This window comes from Pantherophis guttatus, chromosome 3, assembly GCF_059756535.1.
Source record: "Pantherophis guttatus breed Tessera chromosome 3, ASM5975653v1, whole genome shotgun sequence".
NCBI lineage: Eukaryota > Metazoa > Chordata > Lepidosauria > Squamata > Colubridae > Pantherophis > Pantherophis guttatus.
Window position 1 is genome coordinate 67,202,117 of NC_142065.1, and position 23,511 is coordinate 67,225,627.

A 23,511-nucleotide genomic window follows, 5' to 3' on the forward strand; every position below is an offset into this window, starting at 1 on the left:
AAGAGGGAAAGGAATGTAGGAGGCACATACTATTAGCAGGTAGTAATTAATTAGATTTTGCTTTTCCTTTTCCTTGTGGAATAGAGTGGCACCTGATCCTGTGATCTTCCAGTACTTTTCTAATATTTGTTATTATGCACAAAATGATATAGCTATCCTTAGTAAGGTGGGTAACTTGAAATGGCTGAGCAAATACAAATGTACTTTTTAAGTAGAAAGCTATTTGAAGTTACAACTGCCAAAACATCTTAGGGAGACATTTACGCGAGCGAGATTCGAACAGCTTGACACAATGGTCAGGTATGAGAGATTCCATTCTATACTCTACAATGAGCGTCTCTGCATTTGCGAAGCGACAGAAGTAGAAGACCTGGCTCACATCCTATTTGATTGTTGTTTGTATAAGGGGGTGAGAGACAGGTACCTTGGTCTATATACCAAACGAATGACCCATTGGGATCCCCATATCAAAACAACTTACTTTATGAGTGGCCAGAACCTAAAAATAACATTTAACACAGCACAGTACTTAAACAAAATGGTTCGGTTGAGATCTGCATACGTGGGACTGATTGGGATAGATTGTAAGGGTGACACTGAAATATAATTTTATGTCATTTTATTCTATTTTACATATTTATGTATTAAATTATATTGTATCTTATCTTATAGCTATTGTATTTTGTCCGACTCTTATTTTAAATTATTTGTTATACATAATATTTCTAAATAACTTAAAAAAAAAGACATTCCAGGATATGGTGCATGGCAAGGATTAGAAATATAGATTTCTGGCTATTGGCTTTTTGCTGGAACATCAAACTGTACTAATTTGGACCCAGTTCAAAATAAAGTTTTTTTAACAAAAAAAAAAAAGGCCCCAAGTAATGCCATAGATGTCCTATGGGGTCTGTTGGGGACTGGATGGGATGAAATGGACTTTGACTCAACCCTTGCAAGACGGATTAGCTGTGGATATTTGGATCCTCCAGATACAAGGATTTCCATCTTTGGTTTTGGATGGGGTGGCACTGCCCCAAACAGGTGCACAGTCTGGGTGGACCTTCTGGACTCCTGCACAAAGAGCAGGCGGCAGTCGTATCCAGGAGGGCCTTTGCACACCTTTGGGGTGTGTGCCAATTATGCCCATTCCTGGACCGGGAGGCCCTGCTCACAGTAACTCACAACATTTTAACCATCAGATTAGACTACTGTATCACACTCTCCATTGGGCTGTCCTTGAAGACCATTTCGAAACTTCAATTGGTGCTGAATGCAGCCATATGGGTTTTAACTGGTGCCAGATATATGGCACATGTAATACCATTCCTGCGTGATGAGCTGCACTGGTTACCATTGTAACCATTCTAGATGCAATTCAAGGTACTGGTGGTTACCTGTAAAGTCCTACATGGCTAGGAACCTGAGGGATCGCCTTTTTCAAAGAGTTTCTACCCATCCAATTAGATCAGTTGGACATGGGCATGCTGCAGTCTCGTCAGTCAAAGAATGTCAGCTGACAAGCAGTAGAAGACAAGCTTTTTCTGCAGCCTCTCCTGCTCTGTGGAACATCCTCCCTTCGGAGATTAGAATGTCCCCAACCCCGTTAGCCTTCCATAAAGCTTTAAAGACCTGATTGTGCTCCCAAGCCTGGGGTGCTACATGTGCAAGGACCCCACCTCCTGACCAGTGGTGGGATCCTCCCGGTTTATCAACCAGTTTGGTGATCGTGTGACTTGCACACGCATGCGCAGTTTCAAGAAACGCTGCACGTGCGTGTACAGTTTCAAGGAATTGTCACTTCCTGGTTTCATCGGAGGAGTAACACAGCTGATTCGCACGACAATCTGCTCTACCGCGCGAATCAGCTGAGAAGATAAAGGTTGGAAAATGGCACGTGGGCTCATCTGAACATTGGGGTGAACCAGTCCGCTCCCAGCTGATTGTTGGAGCTATTGGTTCACCCAAACCAGTCCGAACTGATAGAATCCCACCCCTGCTCCTGGCTGTATTATTAAAGGCCAGATATCTTGCTTTTGTATGCACTTTGAATTAAACATTTTAATGTTTTTACTATTTTACTCAGTAAAATTTTACTGATTTTTTTACTATTTTATTGTTTTAAAATGTTAATTGTAATATATGTTTTGAATTGCGAGCTGCCTACAGTCATTTGCTGAGATGGGCGGATATAGAAATCAAATCAAATCAAATCAATAAATATGCAAGCTCTGAGATCACAATCTTAAATTTATGTAATATTCCACCTTCTAAATAATGTTCTCTCTTCCCAAAATTCCTGTCTCAACAATATAATGTAGTGCTTTCCACTGTTGCTCTTATATAGTCTATTCCAAGTCACAACAACATGACATATATCATGAATTTTGTAATTGTCATTAGTTGTGACGTCATTTGCTTCGTCTTCCTCATATGTGGACTTTTATAATTGATACAACCTATAGATATAGATATCTATAAAATCTGCTATGGAGTTTTCGTTTATCATAGTCAAATAGCTTCTGTTTTTTTCTAGAGTGTTCCACAATATTACTTTGCTCAGTTTAGCAATGAGACCAATTTCTTGAAATCCATTTGCACAGTTTTAACACTTCCCTAGACACAAACAACAGTGGTGGGTTGTTACCGGTTTGCCCTGGTTCAGGCAAACCTGTAGCAGCAGCGGCGGGAGGCTACGCCCATCCACCCGGATGTTATCAAATATGATCTGCGCATGCGTAGAAGCTTCTGCGCATGCGCAGACAGGGCGCGCACACAAGCAAAGTGAGCATGCGTGCGCAAGCAAACCGGTAGCACAGATAAGTGAAACCCATCCCTGACAAACAGGATTAATTTTTATATAGTTAGAAAGTATATTTGCTAATTTTATTATTACTGTTCTTTGATAGTACAACAGTGGTATACTTTCATGCCACTCTTTTTGATTTAAAAATGCAAATCATTTCTCAGAAAATGAGAACTACTAACATTATTTTGTTAAAGACTACAACTTCTTTGCCAAACAAGCACTGTGGCATTATTTTATGCTAATGAGGTGGAAGTTTTCTCAGTTGGGTATCCTGGGAAATGCATCTATTATTATTCAAGTGTTTCTTTATACTAGATTCTATTGTGCTTTGAAATTAAACTCGCTGGTCCTCCTGTGTTATTTTTACAGAGGTAATGCATATATATAATGTACACACAATAATGTGTGTGGGGGAGATTATTACTCACCGAAATACTTAACTGGTTCTTAGTTCTGGAACAACTAAAACAACAATAACAAAAAAAAAAAAAAACCAATGGATCAGGGCCTGCTATTTTCTGTAAAATTCAGAAAATATTACTTTTAATGCTTAAGGGTATTTTGGAAATATAACTTGCTTGGAAATTAGTCACTATTTTATAGAAATCAAGATATTACAGTCACAATATATTAACTTACAACTATACAACTGCATATTAGGTGTGTTGTTCACATGCATTAAATAAAATACATATAAAGGATATAAAGTTTTATTGAGGATAAAACATATGAAGAACAGATGCAGGAACTGGGTATGTCTAGTTTAATGAAAAGAAGGACTAGGGGTGACATGATAGCAGTGTTCTGATGTCTCAGGGGTTGCCACAAAGAAGAGGGAGTCAAACTATTCTCCAAAGCACCTGAGGGTAGAACAAGAAGCAATAGGTGGAAACTAATCCAGGAGAAAAGTAACCTGGAATTAAGGAGAAATTTCCTGGCATTTGCATATCTCTTAGTTTGCATGGTTTTCCTTATACAGGTAATCCTTGACTGAAAACAGTTTGTTCAGTTTTAGGACTGAAAAAAGTGGCTTATGACTGTTTTTTACACTTATGATCATTGCAGCCTTCCCATGGTCATGTGATCAAATTTCAGATGCTTGGCAACTGATTCATATTTATGATGGTTGCAGTGTCCCAGGGTCATGTGATTCCCTTTTGCGACCTTCTGACAAGCAAAGTCAATGTAGAAGCCAGATTCACTTAACAGCTGTGTAATTAAATTAACAACTGTAGTGATTCATTTAACAACTGTGGCAAAAAAGTTTATAAATTGGGCAAAACTCACTTAACAAATGCCTCTCTTAACAACAGAAATGTTGGGCTCAATTGTGATCATAAGTCAAGGACTACCCATAGTAATGTAGTAAGATACTGAATCTATATTAATTATATTGATGTTAATTCAAAAAAATGAGTTAGTTTCACCTTAGACTTTGCTGTGACCTTTTTCAGGCAAACATAATGATATTTTTACTGCAGAGAAGAAAAACAGAATAACTAGTTTTGAGATGGGGAAAAGGTTATTTTGTGTGTGTTGGGGGGATATTATAAATATTAACTTCAATTAATGTTACAGATATCTAGATAAATATGAATTGTAGGAATTCTGAAAAATATCCACAGTGCTCTCAAGTGGTAAAATTGCAGTAGTTAAGAATAAAACTATTAACAAACTCAAAGCAAGACACAATTTTTAAAAGTGAATACCTGTCCCTTAGTAATGAAAATAATGAGCATAGGATAGTTTTCCTCAGTCTGATGATCTCCAGAAGAGTTGGATTACATTTCGCATCATCCACATCTAATACAGTAATTAACATATTGTGTGTCATTAATTGTACCGTGCCTTTCATTTAGGTACCCTTGCTAATGTTAGAAGTTTGCCAGAACTACCTATCTTACATCAAAATTCCCGTGAAACTTTATCAGGATGAAATAAACAATTGAAGCTTAACTCTGCTTTTCTTAAATATCCTGGCGAAGTCTGTACAGGCATTTGCAGTACATTGTAAATCTTACAATGAACTTTGGCCATGCTTCAGAAGATGTTCAGTGTTAAATGCTGAGGGAATTCTTTAGCATTATGAGTTTGGCACAGGGTAGATTTGGCAGTAATGTTACTTTTGAGGTTTTTATTTTCTTTCAGTTGACATCCAAAAACCAATTTTAAATACACAGTTAGTGTTCAAAGGGTTTCTCTGCATGAGCTGGAAATGTGAAACAAAAATCCCTAAACCCATTTAAACGTTTATTTCTATTGTTTTAATTTTATTTTACTTTTTCAGAAGGTAAGTCAAAGGTTAGAGTTGAAAAAAGTGCTCTTGATCAGAGCTATTATAACTAAATTGGTTTCTAAACAAAAACGTAATAAAAACATGGATATAAAACAGAGATAAAAAATATGATTGCTGTATGTTTAACAATGTTAATTCCTGCATTTCTTCAACTATTCGTGAATGAGGAAGAGGATATACTTCTGTGTATGTTTTTCTTATAAACTAATGTCTGTCTTACAATTAATCTGGAGGCGTAGATAGACAATTTAATGTCAAAAGCAGAAAACTTAGAAATGGAACATTATAGTCACTGTTGATCCTAGCTTTTTAAAAACTCTTCTTTCTCATCAGTGGAAATAACTATGGCTTTTCAGCTTTTCAAAGAAACCATTTTACCTGTAGCACTTTTTGTTAATAGATATTTCTTTATGTTCTGTTGCATTTAAGTTGGGAACCAGATATATCGTAGAAACAATGCAAGTCGCAGGGCATCATATCAACACTCTCTTTATGTGTGGTGGTCTGAGCAAGAATCCTCTCTTTGTCCAAATGCATGCAGACATCATTGGTAAGTTTCAGAATACAGCGAAAGAAATGAGCACTAAACTGAGTCTAGCATTCCTGTTCCTTGGCTGAAGAAATTGCAGGGTGAATATTATGACACGTTCATAACAATAATCAGCAAACAAGTCATAACTTAATCTTTCTGATACAGATATAGACCCCTGACTTGTAACTAAACTAAACTATTTGTTTAGTGACTATTCGAAGTTACAATGGCACTGAAAAAAGTGACTTATGTTTTTCATACTTACGACCATTAGCAGCATCCCCATGGTGATGTGATCAAAAGTTGGATGCTTGGCAACTGACATATATTCATGATGGTTGCAGTGTCCTGGAATCATGTGATTATTTGACAACTTAACAGGGCAACTTAACAGTAACAGAGTTGGAAGGGACCTTGGAGGTCATCTAGTCCAACCCCCTGCTCACGCAGGAGACCTGTACAAGAGATTTGAACCGCTGAACTGTCGACCTTTCTGATCAACAAGCTCAATGTCTTAGCCACTGAGCCACCTAGTTAGGCCACCTAGTCAGACAAGCAAAGTCAATGGGGAAGCCAGATTCATTTAACAATCCTGTAACTAACTTAACAACTGCAGTGACTCATTTAACAACTGTGGAAAGAATGGTAATAAAATGGAGCAAAGCTCACTTAAGAACTGTCTTACTTAGCAACAGAAATTTGGGGCTCAATTGTGATCATAAGTCATGAAGTACCTGTAGATTGGGATTCTGCAGTTGTACATTTTACCTTTCCTGGTTAATATTAATAGTATCTCAGTGTTTCATTAGAAAAGTTAAAATCATTAAGCTGAACCACAGCTAGATGCAAGAAGGATGGATCAAAAATTTTCAGTGAAAAAAGGGGCACTGTTGCATTTGACTCTCAAAAAATCTGAGAAGAGCCAAATAATAGCAAAGCCTACATTTTGTAATAATCTTCAGGATTTATCCTTTTAAATTGTTCTGATAGGCATGGCAATAATTATAAATCGTGCTGAAATGGATGAATTAGCCTGATTCAATCAAAAACAAATTCCAGTGTTCCTATATAAAGATAAGTAAATACACCAATTGAAAAGGTTCATAGTACACACCATTGTGAAATAATATTTCTGGTGCTGCCCAGAAATAACAGTTGTATTTTTCTGATGGATTATTTCTCAATTATTGGTTGAAAGTAAATGAATAATTTTAATTTTTCAAGTAACTTAATCATGTAAACCGTGTGTTGTAGGATTTAATATGTCTATTGATTCAAAGTAGGCAAGGAGTTGCATTTAATTCATAATATTCAGTGGTGTGCTAGCATTTGCCATTTATCAAATACTAAGGATACATAAAATTGGCACATTTTAAATCGGAAGAAGATGTCAGGAAATTCATTTTTTCTGGTCAAAATGTCAATAGCATTTAAAGCCAATTGCCTGTCTATAAGAGGAGATCCTAATTCATCTAACTTGTCATTTACGCGTGAGTATTTTTGGATATATCTTGTGGTTAAAAAGAATATATACTTCACCTGTGGAAAATGTATTTCTACAGTTCTAAAAGGTTGGGATTAAAAGCAAACCCTGAACCATATGAGCCCTTTATTCTTCAGAGGAACCAATATGGTTTAGATCAAGTCTAAAGCTTGGGCTCTGGGTATTTTGCTTTTAGATTTGCATCTCTTCAACATCAAACCAGGAATTGAGATCAAAATCAGCATTAAGTAATTACATTTCTTGAAAGCAGAAAAAGTGAACCAAATGATACAAGGTCTTGACCTGGGCTAGATATGCACAACAGGCTGTTGCCTCAGTGGCCTTTTCTATTTGTCCAATGTGATTTTATCAAGTGCACACCTTTTTCCTTATCTAATTCAAATAGCTTTGAAACCAAGAGCTCCTTTCTGATGTCTAAAATTAAAGATCTATTAATAGATAATTCTGATTAAATTTTAAACTGGAGTCCTTTGACTGTATCTAATAGCCAAGCAGAACATTGGACAAAGAGGCCTTTCTGCAGCTTAGGAATTTTTCCTGATTGTAGGAACTGTGATTGACATAGGATGTCAGAGTTCATCTGACTAAAATGCTCTTAGTTCTCTTGCCCTCATTAAAATCTATCTGATAAAATAGTTAACATTCCTTTATCAATCCCCTATTCTTCCAGGGAAATACTGAATATATTACTGTTAAATTCAAGTACCCATTAGCCAATTATACGGGCTACCAGTAGATAATTTCATAGACCATTTAAAAGCCTCAGATTCATATTGTACAGAGGGCAAGATGAATACATTCTTTGTTTGAAGGCACTTACAATGATGTGAAACATAAGCACCAAGTAAATTAAAAAATTAAATTTAAAGCACGACAGCTATAAAGTCAGTTTATAAATTAGTCCCTCCACAAGTTTACACAATTGTATTTTATCAAAATATTTTTTGCCATGGAAAATCTACTAATTTCATCTATGTATCCTATTTATCTCTAAAAGGTAAAGGTTCCCCTCGCACATATGTGCTAGTCGTTCCTGACTCTAGGGGGCAGTGCTCATCTCTGTTTCAAAGCCGAAGAGCCAGCACTGTCCGAAGACCTCTCCATGGTCATGACTAAATGCCGAAGGCGCACAGAACGTTGTTACCTTCCCATCAAGGGTGATCCCTGTTTTTTCTACCAGCATTTTTTTACGTGCTTTCGAACTGCTAGGTTGGCAGAAGCTGGGACAAGTAACGGGAGCTCACCCTGTTATGTGGCACTAGGGATTCGAACTGCTGAACTGCCGACCTTTCGATCGACAAACTCAGCGTATTAGCCATGAGCCACCACATTTCTTAATGCTGCCCTTGACTGTTTCCACATTGAATTTGGCTTGCGTTTAATGCTTAGGGGACACCAAGAAGATCATACCAAGAAGCTATATTAGCCTTTAAAAAGAAGAAACTGTTTTAATACTTCAGGGAGAGATGTTTCTTACATGCTTCATACCTCAGGCCCTTTAACTGATCTGTTGTCTTTGCCCAGGCATGCCTGTTGTTCTAGCCCAAGAAGTGGAGTCTGTGCTAATGGGTGCTGCTATTCTTGGAGCCTGTGCTTCTAAAGACTTTGCTTCCCTGCAGGTATGTAATCACAGAAGGTTCAAGCTGAATACAACAACTTGAACTCTGTTTTGCTTTGTTCCACCTCAGGCATGTTATAATTTAGAAGGGGAGAAAATGCAGGTTTTCATCATTACAAAAGCCAGTGGTTTTAGCCAAATTTTCTGTTTACGGGTGGGTTGGTTGGTTGGTTGGTTAAGGTTAAGTAAGGACACAGAGCATACAAGTGCTGTATAATATGGCCTAGTCATTCAAGATAGAGAAATTCAGCATGGAATTGGAATTAATTTTTATTGTTGAGACAATGAGCACTTAATTTACTTTTAAAGCTAGAGTTTTGATGCATCATTAGCAAATACTGATTTCTGCACTGGGAAATTAGTAGACATTTCTAATTTATGAAGTGTTGACACATATCACTGAGTTAATATGCAGTGTACTAAATTATGTAGGTTGGTCATAATCAAGAAGAGAAATCAATTAAATTTGCTGTTGAAACAGAAGTGGCAATAGTAACAACCAGACATGATAATATAAAGAATTCTGATACCACTGAAACGAGTAAATGTATTCCATTTGTTGAGTTCAGCATGTTTGTAGAGGTAGTGAAAAAGATTCTGTCCCTCAGTATATAGACTAATTGAAAATAACTATCCTAGGTTCGTCAGTGGATTTTTTTTTTTAAAAAAAAACCTATTTCCTGGACATATAGAAGAGTAAACATTCATAGGTGTTTTTAGTGTAATAATAATTAATAATCAGTTTGTGCTTATACTCTGTGGTAGATTCCTAAATTGTTTTTCCTCTGGATCATTCTTCTGACAAAAAGAGATTTTGTTTGTAGAACATTATATAATTAACAACAATTTCCCATAGTCCCTTACATTTGCTTCATGAATACCACCAAATTTCTTCTGCTGTGACAATGGTCTGATCCTCATTTACATAGGAAGAAGTCCCACTAAACACAGAGGTGAATATTTTAATAACTCATAGCAGAGATTTGTTTGTTTGTTGTGGTGCAATTATAATTGCTTTACCAGCTTGACGTCTAAGGAATAATTGTGGACAATGGATAAACAGAAGGCAGTAATGAATAGAAGCTGTTTATTCCATTCAAGTTCTAACCCAGTCTCCAGTATAATATTTACATTTTTCTATTACTAAAAAAAGCAAATGTTATTTGCTAGAATTCATATCATCCTATTTAAGTGATACTAATATATTTGTTTAAAAAAGTATTTTATGGGTCTTACTATACATATAAGTTATTCAGATTTTTTTAAATTGTCCATAGATGAAATTATTTCATCAACTGAGTGAATTATTGTCCGAATTTTTTTTAGATGGAGATGAAAGATATAATATCTAATAAATCATTAAATAAACAAGAATGTGAAGTAAGGATTCCCTGGTGAATTACACTCCATTTGATAGAAGACGTGGTCATTTTATTATGCTTCTGTTATCAAATGACTGAATGGCTTTATATGTTTCAGAGGGATTTAATTATTCCACCTTTAAGGTGATTTCAAAGCTCATCTGCTCTTTCTCCTTTGCAGGGTGGGGCTGGGATAGTAACACTGCCACCCAATGAGGAAATGAGGAAATTTTATCTGCAATCCTTCTGCCTTTAACTTATTCTCCAGCCAGCTGGCTTCTTCCAGCAAAAGCACCAAAGTTATGTTATGGTAGGAATGGTTCAGTTTTAGAATTCCTCCTTGGGGAGAGAGGAAAGACACTCAATAGAGACAGAAAACTATTCATTGTTGTCTATGGAGATTCTCAGTTATCCAAGTCATGGTTGTCCCAAAGTTGGGTTTTTTTCAAGAAGCAACTGGACTTTCTTGTTTTTACTTTGAAGATGTTTTGCCTCTTATCTAAGAAGCTTTTCAGCTCTGACTGGATGGTAGGGAATGGAAGGATTTATATTTCTTGCAAACAGCTGGTCATTTGCACTTTTTAATAGAGTTGTTGAGACCACTGGAGGTTTATCTATGTTCTCAGGGTCACCTGAGTAGTGCAAATGGGTGTGGAGCCTTCTTGGAACTGCTGAAAGGACTGTGTTGTAGACTGGAGATAGATTAATAAATTAATTTAAATTAATATCTATCTAGTTATATCTATCTACATCTATTTATTATAGATTATTTATTTCTATAGACAATATTTATTAATCTATTTATATTAATTTCATATATTAAGCTTTGAATATTGACATTTAAGATTCATATTAACTCTTATATTAAGATCTGAATTTAGCAATACAATAATTACAATATCTATAAGACTTGATTCAAGGAAGATAGCTTGCTGAATTGAGGAATCGATCCTAATTAATTAAGATAGCAAATCCCTTAATAGATTTAAGAAGAGGAATTGATAGAGCAAATAGGGCAAAATTATTGAATGGTCATTTGGAAAAATATTGAGAAAATTATAAAAGAACAAAAGATAACGCTGAAAGAAATGGCAACAATGACTTCGACAATCCTGAAATCTGTCAAAAAAGCTCCATCTAACCCTACTCTAACAACACTGTCCCCGATAATTCAGAAACCCTTAGAAGGTATACAAAAGTCAGATAAGCCACCACCAACTCCAACTCTTCAAACAGTACAATCTTCTCTATTCCTGATTCAAGAGACCATGCTAGCAATGCAGGAGAAATTGTTAAATAGCCACTCCGAACTTAAAACGGATATTCATGTTTTGGACGCAAAAATGACAGAGATCCAAGCCTCTATTGCGAATAATGAAAGGAGAATTCAAGATGTAGAACAGAGGATGGAACAAAGCGAGAAAAAATTAGAGATGGTGGACCGAACATATGCGATACAAAACAAAGGAATTGAAGAGTCCCTGCTACAGCTGGAAATGGATAAGGCTTCATACTACATTCGCCTCCAAAACATCTGCGAAGAGAAGGAAGAGGACTTAAGTGATAAAATAGCCGGGCTGATAGCAGATGTCCTTCAGCAGGACAAACAAGATATTATTAAAGAACTTGATGAGGTCTACAGGGTTCAAACGAACTATGTTAGAAGAAACAGACTTCCCAGGGAGGTCCACGTGAAGTTCGCCAGGAAGAAAGTGAGGGATATTCTCCTTAATATAGCGAGAGAAGAAAAGATCGAATTCCAAGGAAAGGAGGTGAATATCCTGAAACAGATACCTAGAAGAGTGAGGGAAGTGAGGAAAAACTATAGGTTCCTGGCGAGCCACTTGAACAGAAGGAATGTCATATTTCGATGGATCCTGCCAGAGGGGATGATAGTATCATGGCAAGGAAGAAAAGTTAAAATTGATAGCCTATCCGAAGCACAAGACTTCCTAGACCAAATAAGAGGAGGGGAAGAAGAACAGATTAGTAAAGAAGAGATCGATACGGTAAACACGGAAGAAGAAACCTCACAAGAGCAAATTACAAAAGAAGATATAGAGGAGGAGAAGAAAAAAGAAGAAGCGGAAGGACAAGGAAAAAAGACCAGACCAGTAAGAGCAGTAACACTAAAGACAAATAAGAACTAGAACCCGGACACAACATAAGAAATGGATGGCCTAAAAATCTTATCCTTAAATGTCAACGGCTTGAATGACCATTAAAAAAGAAAGATAATCCTATCAAAATTGTCAAAACAGAATCCAGATATAATTTGTTTACAGGAGGTCCACATAAAAGAAGATGAGGCAAATTGCTTAGAATTTATTAAATTTGGCAAACTATTTGTGTCATTAGCGGAGAAAAAGAAAAGGGGTGTGGCGATTTATGTGAAAAAGGGAATCGAGGCAGAATTAAAGTATAAAGATACTAAAGGGAGAATTTTAATGGTAGAAATTAGGAGAGCCAATGCAAAAATGATGTTGGTGGGAGTATACGCTCCAAATGAGAAACAGGGACAATTTTATAAAAAACTACACGAACAATTAGGGAGTTGGGCCCATGCGGAAATATGTATGCTAGGCGATTTTAACGGAATTGTTAATCCACTGAAAGATTATAAAAGTGGGGAGAGAAAAAGAAATAAAAGATTACCTCTGCCAAAAAGCTTCTTTGATCTTGTCGATGAAATCAATTTAATTGATATATGGCGTACTTTACATCCTCACGATTCCCAATATACTTTCTTCTCAAACCCACAGAATTCTTGGTCTAGAATTGGCATGGTATGGACTACTAGAAAATTAGGTTTAGAAATTAAGAAAGCAGATATAAGTATAAATACCTGGACAGACCATAAACTTCTTGAAATACATTGGCACTACGTTAACAAGAGAAGACAACAAAGATGGAGTCTAAGGTCCAACCTCTTGAACGAAAAAGAGTTTAATGAAGAAATTTAATGAAGAATTAAATGAAGAAATTAAACGCTTCTTTATTGAGAACAGCAAGCAAGGTACGGCGAAGGAAATTGTATGGGATACCATGAAAGCGTATCTGAGAGGAGTAGTGATATCGTATACGGCGTTCAAAAATAAGGAAGAAAGAAAAGTTAGAGACGATTATAATAAGAATCTAGAGGAAGCAGATAGCAAACTACAACAAAACCCAGGAGACGAGATGGCCAAACAAAAATGGATGATGGCAAGACATAACCTTAACATCCTGGATCAGAAAGAGTTGCCACAAAAAATTAAGAGGATAAAACACTACCATTTTGAGAACGCCAACATGTCGGGAAGATGGCTGGCATATAGATTAAAAAAAGAACAGGAAAAAAATCAAATTCTTATACTAGAAGACATCAATGGGGACACTTTGACAAAAGAAGTGGATAAGTTAGAAAGAGCGAGAGAATTTTACGAAGCCTTATATAAAGAGGAAGCGACTGACCCAGACAAAATTGTACAATACTTGATGGAAGCTAACTTGCCACAGATAGCAGAAGAAGAGAGGGAAATGTTAAATAATAAAATCACAATGGAAGAACTCAAATTTGCGCTTGCCAAAATAAAGAAGAATAAAACACCAGGTCCAGACGGCCTCCCGGGGGAAATCTATGCAAAATTCGAGGAAGAATTACTATCAGAATTGTTAGATATATTTAATGAGGTACTAGTTGGTACAAGAATCCCAGATTCCTGGAAAGAAACCTATATTACCCTCATATTGAAAGAAGGTTCTGATCCAAAACAGATAGCAAATTATAGGCCGATTTCTCTGTTAAATTCAGATTACAAATTATTTACCAGTATAATTGCGGAGAGACTAAAAAAAAATTCTAAATGGCTGGATTCATAGTGATCAGAAAGGATTCCTCCCAGGGAGGCAAATGAGGGATAACGTGAGGACAGTAATAAATGTTATAGAATACTATGAACAACACCCGGAAAAACAGCTGGCGTTAGCGTTTTTGGACGCCCAAAAGGCGTTCGACAATCTAAACTGGAAATTCATGATTAACCAAATTGATTTGATGGGATTCGGCACAAATTTTAGAAAGATGATCGAAAATATATATTATAAACAGAGAGCAAGCATATTAATAAATGGGGACAAGACACGGACATTCTGGATACAAAAGGGAGTTAGACAGGGATGCCCCCTGTCCCCTTTACTTTTTATAATGGCGCTGGAAATTCTACTAAGAAAGATTAGAGACAACAAAGAAATTAAAGGATTACAAATTAAGAAAGAAATTTTTAAAATACAAGCCTTCGCGGATGACGTGGCCTTAATAATGGAAGATCCCTTGAAATCTGGTCCCAAGGTACTCCAGGAAATACAACAGTATGGTGAAGTCGCTGGCTTTAAGCTTAACAAAACTAAAACTAAAATCTTAGTAAGAAATATGGCGGAGATAAATAAGAAGCGGCTAGAAAAGTCCCTGGAACTTCAAATAGCAAAGAAAATAAAATATTTGGGAATCTGGATCACTGTAAGGTATTCCTCCTTAAAAGAGGACAATTATAGTCCATTACTACAAAAAATAAAGCAGGACATAGATAGATGGAAGAAACTAAAACTATCCCTTACAGGTAAGATTTCAGCAATTAAAATGAATATTCTCCCCAAAATCATATTTCTATTTCAAACCATTCCGGTGAACCTGGATAAAAAATATTTCCTAGATTTGGAAAAGAAGGTGCGAGACTTTCTGTGGGAAGGGAAGAAGGCAAGAATTGCATATAAAACACTGCAAGGAAAAAGAAATATGGGCGGTTTCGGATTACCGGATTGGCAAATTTACCAGAAAGCGGCTAAATTAGTATGGATCAAAGAATGGGTCACATTACAAAATAAGAGAATCCTGACGTTAGAAGGCCACGATCTACAGGCAGGCTGGCACGCTTATTTATGGGGCCCAAAGAACAAAAAGAAATCACATTTCCACAGACACAAATTAAGGGAGACTCTGATCCAAACATGGGAAGAAATTAGACAAAGATTTTATACGAAAATACCGATTTGGCTCTCAATTATGGAGGCGTTGATTGCTACTAATAAAAGGGATATTGGGAAATTTGGCACGTATACAGACATATTAGATGGAAATGGTATTCTTAGATCACGAGAAACACTAAATAATCAAGGTTTTAATTTGGACTGGTGGAGCTACACGCAGATAAGTTCTAGATATCAAAAAGATAGGGATCAATTTGGTATAGAGACGAAGTACAACAATCTAGATAAAATTATGTTGGGGATTGAAAAGAAAATGCTAGCCAGATTTTATAACCTCTTATTAGGCGAAGACAGAGCAGAAGGAATAGCTAGGAATCAACTAAGCATTTGGGAAAAAAATATTGGCCACAGACTAAATTTCAATGACTGGGAGGAGGCTTGGAATAGAAATTATAACTTTACTAAATCAGCAACTTATAGGGAGAACCACTACAAAATATTTCACAGATGGTATCTAGCCCCAGCTAGATTAGCAAAAATATTTCCTAACGCCTCAGGAATTTGTTGGAAGTGTGGAAAGGAGGTTGGCACCTTCTTTCATATGTGGTGGTCCTGCTCAGAGACAAAAAAGTTCTGGACAAAAATACGAACTTGGCTGCGGGATATAGTGGAAGAAGATATAAAATTATCTCCAGAAATTTTCTTACTAGGAATCATGGGAGATGGACTCTTTAAGGACAAGACACAATTGATTACACATATTATAACAGCGGCCAGATTAACTTTCGCAAAATACTGGAAAGATAAACAAATACCTCCAGAGATGACAATAATAAATAAAATTTTGGAATGTGCAGAAATGGCAAAATTAACCAGTATGCTTAAAGATGATGAGAATTCAAAATTTAAGGCAGTATGTGAAAGGTGGTATAAATGGTGGAATAATAGAACAAGACTATAAGGATATGCCTATTTCTAATAATGATAGATTTGAAGATACTTGTTGTGTATATACTGTATATATGTAATCGCACGATACCTCAGATGTTACCTGAGATTTGATATTTTCTTTTTAAAAAAAACCTTTTTTAAAAAATCAATAAAGTATATTTAAAAAAAAAAAAAGAAAAGTCTCTGACGATCCCAGCTGAGTTGCCTGATGTCAGAAAGGCTTTTCAAAGCATTTTTTAAAAAGCCTCTCTGACGATCCTAGCTGAGTTCCCTGATCGGCAGAGGCTTTTCAAAGCATTAGAAAAAATGCTTTGAAAAGTTTAAAAAAAAAAAAAGTTGGTCACGCCCATCCAGTCACATCCCCCCCCACCAAGCCACGCCCACAGAACCGGTAGTAACAAATTTTACATTTCACCCCTGCGCTTGACTCATATTTATGATGGTTGAAGTATCCCAGGGTCATGTGATCCCCTTTTGCGACCCTCTGACAAGCAAAGTCAATGGGGAAGCCAGATTCACTTAACAACTGTGTAACTAATTTACCAACTGCAGTGACTCATTTAACAAATGTGGCAAGAAAGGTTGTAAAGTAGGGCAAAATTCACTTAACAAATGTCTCACTTAGCAACAGAAATTTTGGACTCAGTTGTGTCATACCTGTACGGCATGTTTAGAAAAAATGATTTTCACATCCAATGTTATGGTATCCTCTGTGTTAGCCTGGGGAAACAATTACTTAGGCAGGACATTGCAAAACCTTCACATTACCTCAGCCATTCACCCAAGACTTTGCTGCACATAAACAAAACCCAGATCCATCCAATCTATATATCCAGGTGTCTAGATATGTAGATATAGCCAGGAAAGGGAGTGGGGTGGAAAGAAAACCTTGCCTGGACTTGCCCAACAGGTTCACTTTAATCCCATCTTTGTGGGCAAAAAACCTTTTGTCTCAAGGTAGATTAATATTAAGGAAGTCCTGTGCTTCCTTCCCTGTATAACTTTGCCACTGATTTCGTCCTTTTTTCTTTCCCTTTTTCTTTCCCCAGAGAAAAAATACAAATCCTTTTCCCCCCTCAAATTTTGCTTTTTCTATGTGTAATCCTTCTTCTGTTCTAAACTCAACCTGAAAACGCAAGCAAGGCCCAAGAAACCTTCATTCTAGAGAGATTCTGCATTTTCTTTTCTAGCTTCTACCCTGATTTCATGGTAGCATGGTCTTCTTTCCAAAGACTGGAAGGGAGGCAAGAAATTCAAGTATTATTTTTTTAAAAAGTGATACAGGTAATCCTCAAAGTCTATGGAGATTCTCAGCCATCCAGGTCATGGTTGTCCCAAAGGTGCTTTTTTCAGGAGGCAACTGGACTTTCTTCTTTTTTCTCACGAAGATGTCTCGCCTCTCATCCAAGAAGCCTCCCCAGGGGTCACCTGTAGGACGCAGATGGACTTCCGGGTGGCCCCAACAGCTCTCTAGGAGAGTGCAGTTGACCAGCTGTGTGTGGCGAGTATGGGTCCTTCCATTCCCCACCATCCTATCAGAGCTGGGGAGGCTTCTTGGATGAGAGACGACATGTCTTCAAAAGAAAAAAACAAGGAAGTCCAGTTGCCTCCTGTCCAGTTGCTCCTTTGGGAGCAGGGGTGGGCTGCTGGGGGTTTGCAGGGGTTCTAAGATTCTGTGTAGTTCGGAGACCCCCCAAATCCCATTCCTGGCTGGCCCCGTACACCCCACCCCTCCCAGGAGTCCCCACACGGCCTGTTTTGGATGCAGGTAAGTGCAGGGTGCGCGTGGAGGCTCGGGGACGGTGAAAAACGGGCCTACCGGAAGTTGTGCAGGAGGTCGAATAGGCCATGGCCATCATTGCCACGCCTACCCAGCAACCGGGCAGAGAACCCCTTGCTAAAATTTTTGAAGCCCACCCCTGTTTGGGAGGTACTCCTCAATTTATGGTCACAATTTGAACCAGAATCTCGGTTATTAAGCAGAGTGGTTGGTAAGTGGGTCATGCCCAATTTTATAACCCCTTTTGCCATGGTTGTTAAGCAGATCACTGCAGTTAAGTGAATCATAAGATCATTAAGCAAATTCAGTTTCCTAGATGACTTTGCTTGTCGGAAGCTGGCTGGGAAGCTGCAAATCGTGATCACGTGACCCCAGGATGTTGCAACCATCAAGAAATACATGCCAGTTGTCAAGCACCTGAATTTTGATCATGTGACCATGGGGACATTGTAAAATAAATATGGGTATTTTTTATGTATGTATGTATTTATTTATTTATTTATTTATTTTTATATGCCACCCTTCTCCGGAGACTCAGGGCGGCTTACAATGCGTTAAGCATAGCCTTCATACTTTTGTATATTTTATACAAAGTCAGCTTATTGCCCCCACAAACTGGGTCCTCATTTTACCCACCTTAGAAAGGATGGAAGGCTGAGTCGACCTTGAGCCTGGTGAGAATAGAACTCGCAGTAATTGCAGGCAGCTGGATGTTAAATGCCTCCTAATTTAGCCTCCTACGCCACTCAGGCTCCTATGGGTTATACCTCATTTTTTTCAGTGCTGTTGTACTTGTAACGGTCATTAAAAATGGTTGTAAGTTGAGGACTACCTCTACATGGATGCTCATGAATTCTGGTTGCATTTTGAGTGTGACAGAAGAGATATTAAGAAAGACCAATTGGGAGAAAGCCCAGTGACTATAAGAGATAGCAATAATGCTAACAATAATGCTAACTTTAGTAATTTATCATTAGAAATCAAAAAAGCATCTATTGCAGCATTCCTCTTGTATACTTCCCTCTGTGGAATGATTTCAACCCCAATATCCAGAATGTTTGACTAGCCCAAGAAAGTGGGGCATGCCAAAAAGGACAGTAATTATGGGATGCCAATGTCCTTGATGTTCTTCCAGTCTTGATCAAAATGGTGGGGATAGGAGCAATCCACCTTTTATATCTCAACTAAGTCTTAAGAAGGAAGAGAACTAGGAATGAGAGATGTTGAATAATACCTCTGTGGGATGATGTCTGTCCTTACAAGGTGCAAGGCAAACTTAACATTTTTAATATCACTGTATATGCAGATACGAATAGCACATATATAGGTGTGCATTTTTTTTCCTGCTCATGTAGTAATGGTAACAGGTAGCATGGATCTACAGGTCCCTGCTTTATATATGGTATCAAAGGACAACAGCTAGTTCTAATATCAGTCAAATAATTTTAATTGGACCTGCATTTTAATTTTTGTGTGTGATACAACCTGATTTATTAAGTTTTCTTTTGTGAGATGGTATAGAGCGAACAATGTATTACCATATTTTTCAGAATATAAGACGCTCCGAACTATAAGACGCACCTATCTTTTTGGGGGAGGAAAACAAGGGAAAAAAATCTGCCTCTGCTTCCCAGCAATTTTCTTCTTTGCAGCAAACAGCCTGCTTTAGTTTCATTTTTATTTTCAGCACAGCTTGATTAGCACAAGAAAAAAAATCTGCCTCTGCCTCCCAGCAATTTGCCTCCTTGCAGCAAACAGCGGAGGCCCACGCAACAATAAGCAATGGCAATCCCTGCACCCTGAAACAGCTGAAGGTCAGATGGCCTATCCAACTGACAATCAACTGCTTGTGCTAATCAGGCTGTGATGAAGCTGAAACGGGCTGTTTGCTGTAAGGAGGTAAATTGCTGGGAGGCAGAGGCCAAAAGGTGGGGGCCGGCAGGTGGGCGGGGCTACATTCGTTGTATAAGATGCACCCAAATTTTCACCCTCTTTTGGGGGGGGAGTGCATCTTATACTCCAAAAAATACAGTAATTCCTTGGCTGGAACAACTGTCTTGGGGGAATGATGGGAGGATTCTACGATTTACAGATTATGTTAGCATAATGTTCTCACAGGTAGGCTAAATTTATTAGCCTCATATGCATTTGCTGTTTACCTGACATATGATAGAAATTGACATATGTTAGTTACCTTTCTCCTTTGTCACCCTTTTTTTCCTTTTCTTCTCCCCTCTCATCCTATCCTATCCTATCCTATCCTATCCTATCCTATCCTATCCTATCCTATCCTATCCTATCCTATCCTATCCTATCCAGTAGGGTGCATTATTATAACCAGTTCGATAGGTATTTTGTCTCTGTAATTCCTCATCAAAAGCAGATAGGAATTGTCCCCCATGCAAAGGTTTATATTATTTATAAAGCTGATCCCCCCCCTCTCCCCCGCTGATCAATGAAACCTGGAACCATGATCCCAGTTCTTTGCTAAATTAGCTAGATGGAAGTATCAAATTTATTCAAGAATCTGAGCTTAATTACTTGGGAATATAATGCTAAACCATTGTGTACCTTTATATTTAGGAAAGTCCCATTCCTTTGCAGTATACAATTTTAGTGCCTACCTTAACAATAATTATGTCATCTTGGCACTAACAGAATAGCTGCAGCAATTTATAAAATATGACCCAGAAAGTTTAGTGTTTTTGATGTCACTTTCTCATGAATATGTTATGTGATTAGGTTTTCAAAATATATAGTTAATGAAGTGTCATAGAGATGGCACATGATATTTTGTTTGGATAGAATTGAAAAGGTGCTTATTTTTTGGCAATTAAAATTAGACTTGCTTATCTTAGTTCAGTTTGAGAGCTACAATATTTTATTATTATTTATCATTTCTAAGAGCCACGGAGTATATTTATTTACATAATACTGTACAGTGATGCACTGAGCAATCAGGAAAATCTTTGAAAAATGCTGTAATAATGTTGAGAAATGGCAAAGTAGTCCAGGAAATACATTTTTATAGGTGATAATGGAGTATAAATATTGTTATCACCCAATGTAGTTTGGCATATGTTATTTTATGTTATTTTATTATTGTTTAGTTTAACAATGACAGTAATATACAGCTACATACTAAGTACTATGCAAGCTGAAATGCTAGCCTAGCAGTCCAGATTCTAGTTTAAATTAGTTTAATTCACTTATTTTTAGGGTTTTTTCCCCACATTCTCTAGTTTTAAGGCAAAGTCTTTTCAGATTTTTAGCAATTTATATCATCATTTAAATGTGGCATCAAGAAACTGAATAGTTAGAGCATAGATATATATACACATTCTAATCCTACGCAAGTTTATTTTAAAAATAGTCTCGTTGAAGTGAAACATCTTCAAAAGTGTGTCCATTTTCAACCAAAATTGTATATCTGATTTTAAGCAGTCTGTAATCTGAAATTTAGGCACCTGGGGTAGAGGAAGTTGCAAAGTTCACATGAAGGAAGACTCAGCAGAAATTTTCTTCCTAAGTCATAACTTTAAATTTGAATAAAGATTTTGAATTATGCCCTGACATACATTCCTGAAGTAACATACTGAACCTACTGAAAGCAGATTTACACATTGCATGTTTACTGCAGGAAATACATATGTGATATTATGGCAGTGATGGAAAAATAACTTTGTGACCACTGCCCACGTTTGCGACCTTTGCATGTCTTTAAAGTGAAGGAAAGCTGAAATAAGATTGTAAGCACAGCTGCGGTTTCACTTAGTGACCACTTTGCTTGTAATGACCAAGTTGCTGGTTCTAGTTGTGATCACTAAAGGAGGAATACATACCTGTATTCATTTTAGGAAACTTTAGGTACAAAATACTATTCAGCAATGGCAAGAGCTGTCCTTAATTCCAATTAAAATACTGGAAATGAGGTTTTGCAATTAAAACTATTCAGTTATCCTATTTATAAATACTATAAATTATTTGAGATATATTTTACATATACATATCACTATTATTAAAAAGGATACTAATTAAAATCAATGGAGTTGAATTAAAATGTCAGTAATATATAGGATATATTTTAATATTTTGGGCACAAATGTTTTTTTCATGAATAGTTAAGATTAGAAGAGAAGTGAAAGTGCAGAGCAATATTGAAAGAAATAAAAAATTGTTCTGGAAGTGGATGAAGAGAACTAAAAGAAGAGCCTCCGGAAAGTGAATTTAATAAAACATAAAAATGTTGAAAAGGTTTGGGATAAAACTAAAGGGAATGAAGTTCAAATGCTGTGATATGTCAAAGAATTTGTATTGTGATATGACACAGAATAAAACTGAAATAAATGCTATTAATGTTAAGTGTCCAAGGGGAAAAAAATGTTGAATAGGAAGTCATAAATGCTGTGAGAATGTTGAAAAACGATACATCTGCAGGTGTAGAATATATAATGGGAAATGTCAAAATATGGACGTGGCTTGCTTATGAAGTGGTTGTGTGACTTATTTAGCGTGTGTGGGAAGAGCACATCTGTCCCTGATGTTTGGAAGAATGCTGTTATTGTTCTCTTATATGAAAGGAGATTAGCTTGTTAAGTGTGTCTGGGAAGGTGTTTGGCAGAGTTTCTGACTGAAGGGTACAAGAGGTGAAAATAAGCAGAATTTGTGAACCGCACTGCATTTTTATGTTAGGCAGGGGCTGTGCACAATAACGGGGGGGGGGGGGGGGTGTTCCCTGCTCGGGAAATCATTGAGAAATGTACGAATGTGAGAAAGAAAATTGTATTGCACATTTGCTTATTTTAAGGAAGTACATGAGAAAGTGAATAGGCTTTAATTACTGGACATTTTGCATAACTATGGAGCTGAGATTTGTTTGCTAGATGTGACAAGGGTGGTTGTAGATTTACTCACAAGTAAATTATGTGGGAGAATAAATAGAATACTTAACAAGTGAGGTAAGTAGGGAGCAGGGAGATAAGATAAGAGTGTGGGATGTCCCATTAGTTGTTCAATACATTTATGAATAAATATATTTGAAATACTAGTGGCATTAGAGAACTGTTGGTTAGTGATTGCATATGCAGATAGAATCAAAGGGCTGGAAGAAATCTTGGAAGTCTTCTAGTTCAACCCCTGCCCAAGGCAGCAGTCCTTATACCATCCTGGACAATAGGTTGTCCAAACTTTCCTTGAAAACCTCCAGCAATGGAGTACCCACAACTCTAGGAGCCAAGCAATCATTCTCACTGTCAGTAAATTCCTCCTTTGTCCTCCTCCACTGTCAGAAGAGGTTGGATCTCCTCTGAATAGGTTCCACCCATTGCTTCTTGACCTGCCCTCAGGTGCTATGGAGAATACATCAACCTCTTCTTCCCTGTGATAGCCTTTCAAGTATTGGAAGACAGCTATCAAGTCTCCCCTAAACCTTTTCTTAGTTAGGCTAAACATACCTATTTCCCTTAGCCATTCATCATATAATTCATCATATATAATCCAGACTCCTTATCATATTTGTTTCTTTTCTCTGCGCTCTTTTCTAGGATCTCACCATCTTTTTTGTATAATGATGACCAGAACTGGACATAGTACAGGTAGTCCTCGACTTATGACCACAATTGAGCCCAAAATTTATGTTGCTAAGTGAAACATTTGTTAAGTGAGTTTTGCCCCATTTTAGGATTTTTCTTGACAC

General features: G+C 37.0%; 1 protein-coding gene and 1 long non-coding RNA gene across 9 annotated transcripts in view; one reads left to right on the forward strand and one right to left on the reverse strand.

The window, feature by feature from the left end:
• The window catches only part of FGGY (FGGY carbohydrate kinase domain containing), a 167,890-nt gene that overhangs the window by 112,314 nt on the left and 32,065 nt on the right, over nt 1-23,511 (forward strand). For 6 of the 8 annotated variants that reach the window (XM_087889773.1, XM_060689938.2, XM_034415195.3 and 3 more), the window contains 2 exons: nt 5,535-5,655; nt 8,666-8,760. The exons of the other annotated variants lie outside the window; for them this stretch is intronic. In XM_087889773.1, coding sequence (XP_087745899.1) covers nt 5,535-5,655; nt 8,666-8,760 — 216 coding nt within the window. The remainder of the gene's footprint in view (nt 1-5,534; nt 5,656-8,665; nt 8,761-23,511) is intronic. 8 annotated transcript variants of the gene reach the window in all.
• Nucleotides 1-23,511, reverse strand: part of LOC132711308 (uncharacterized) — a 33,974-nt gene that overhangs the window by 7,518 nt on the left and 2,945 nt on the right. The window lies entirely within an intron of this gene.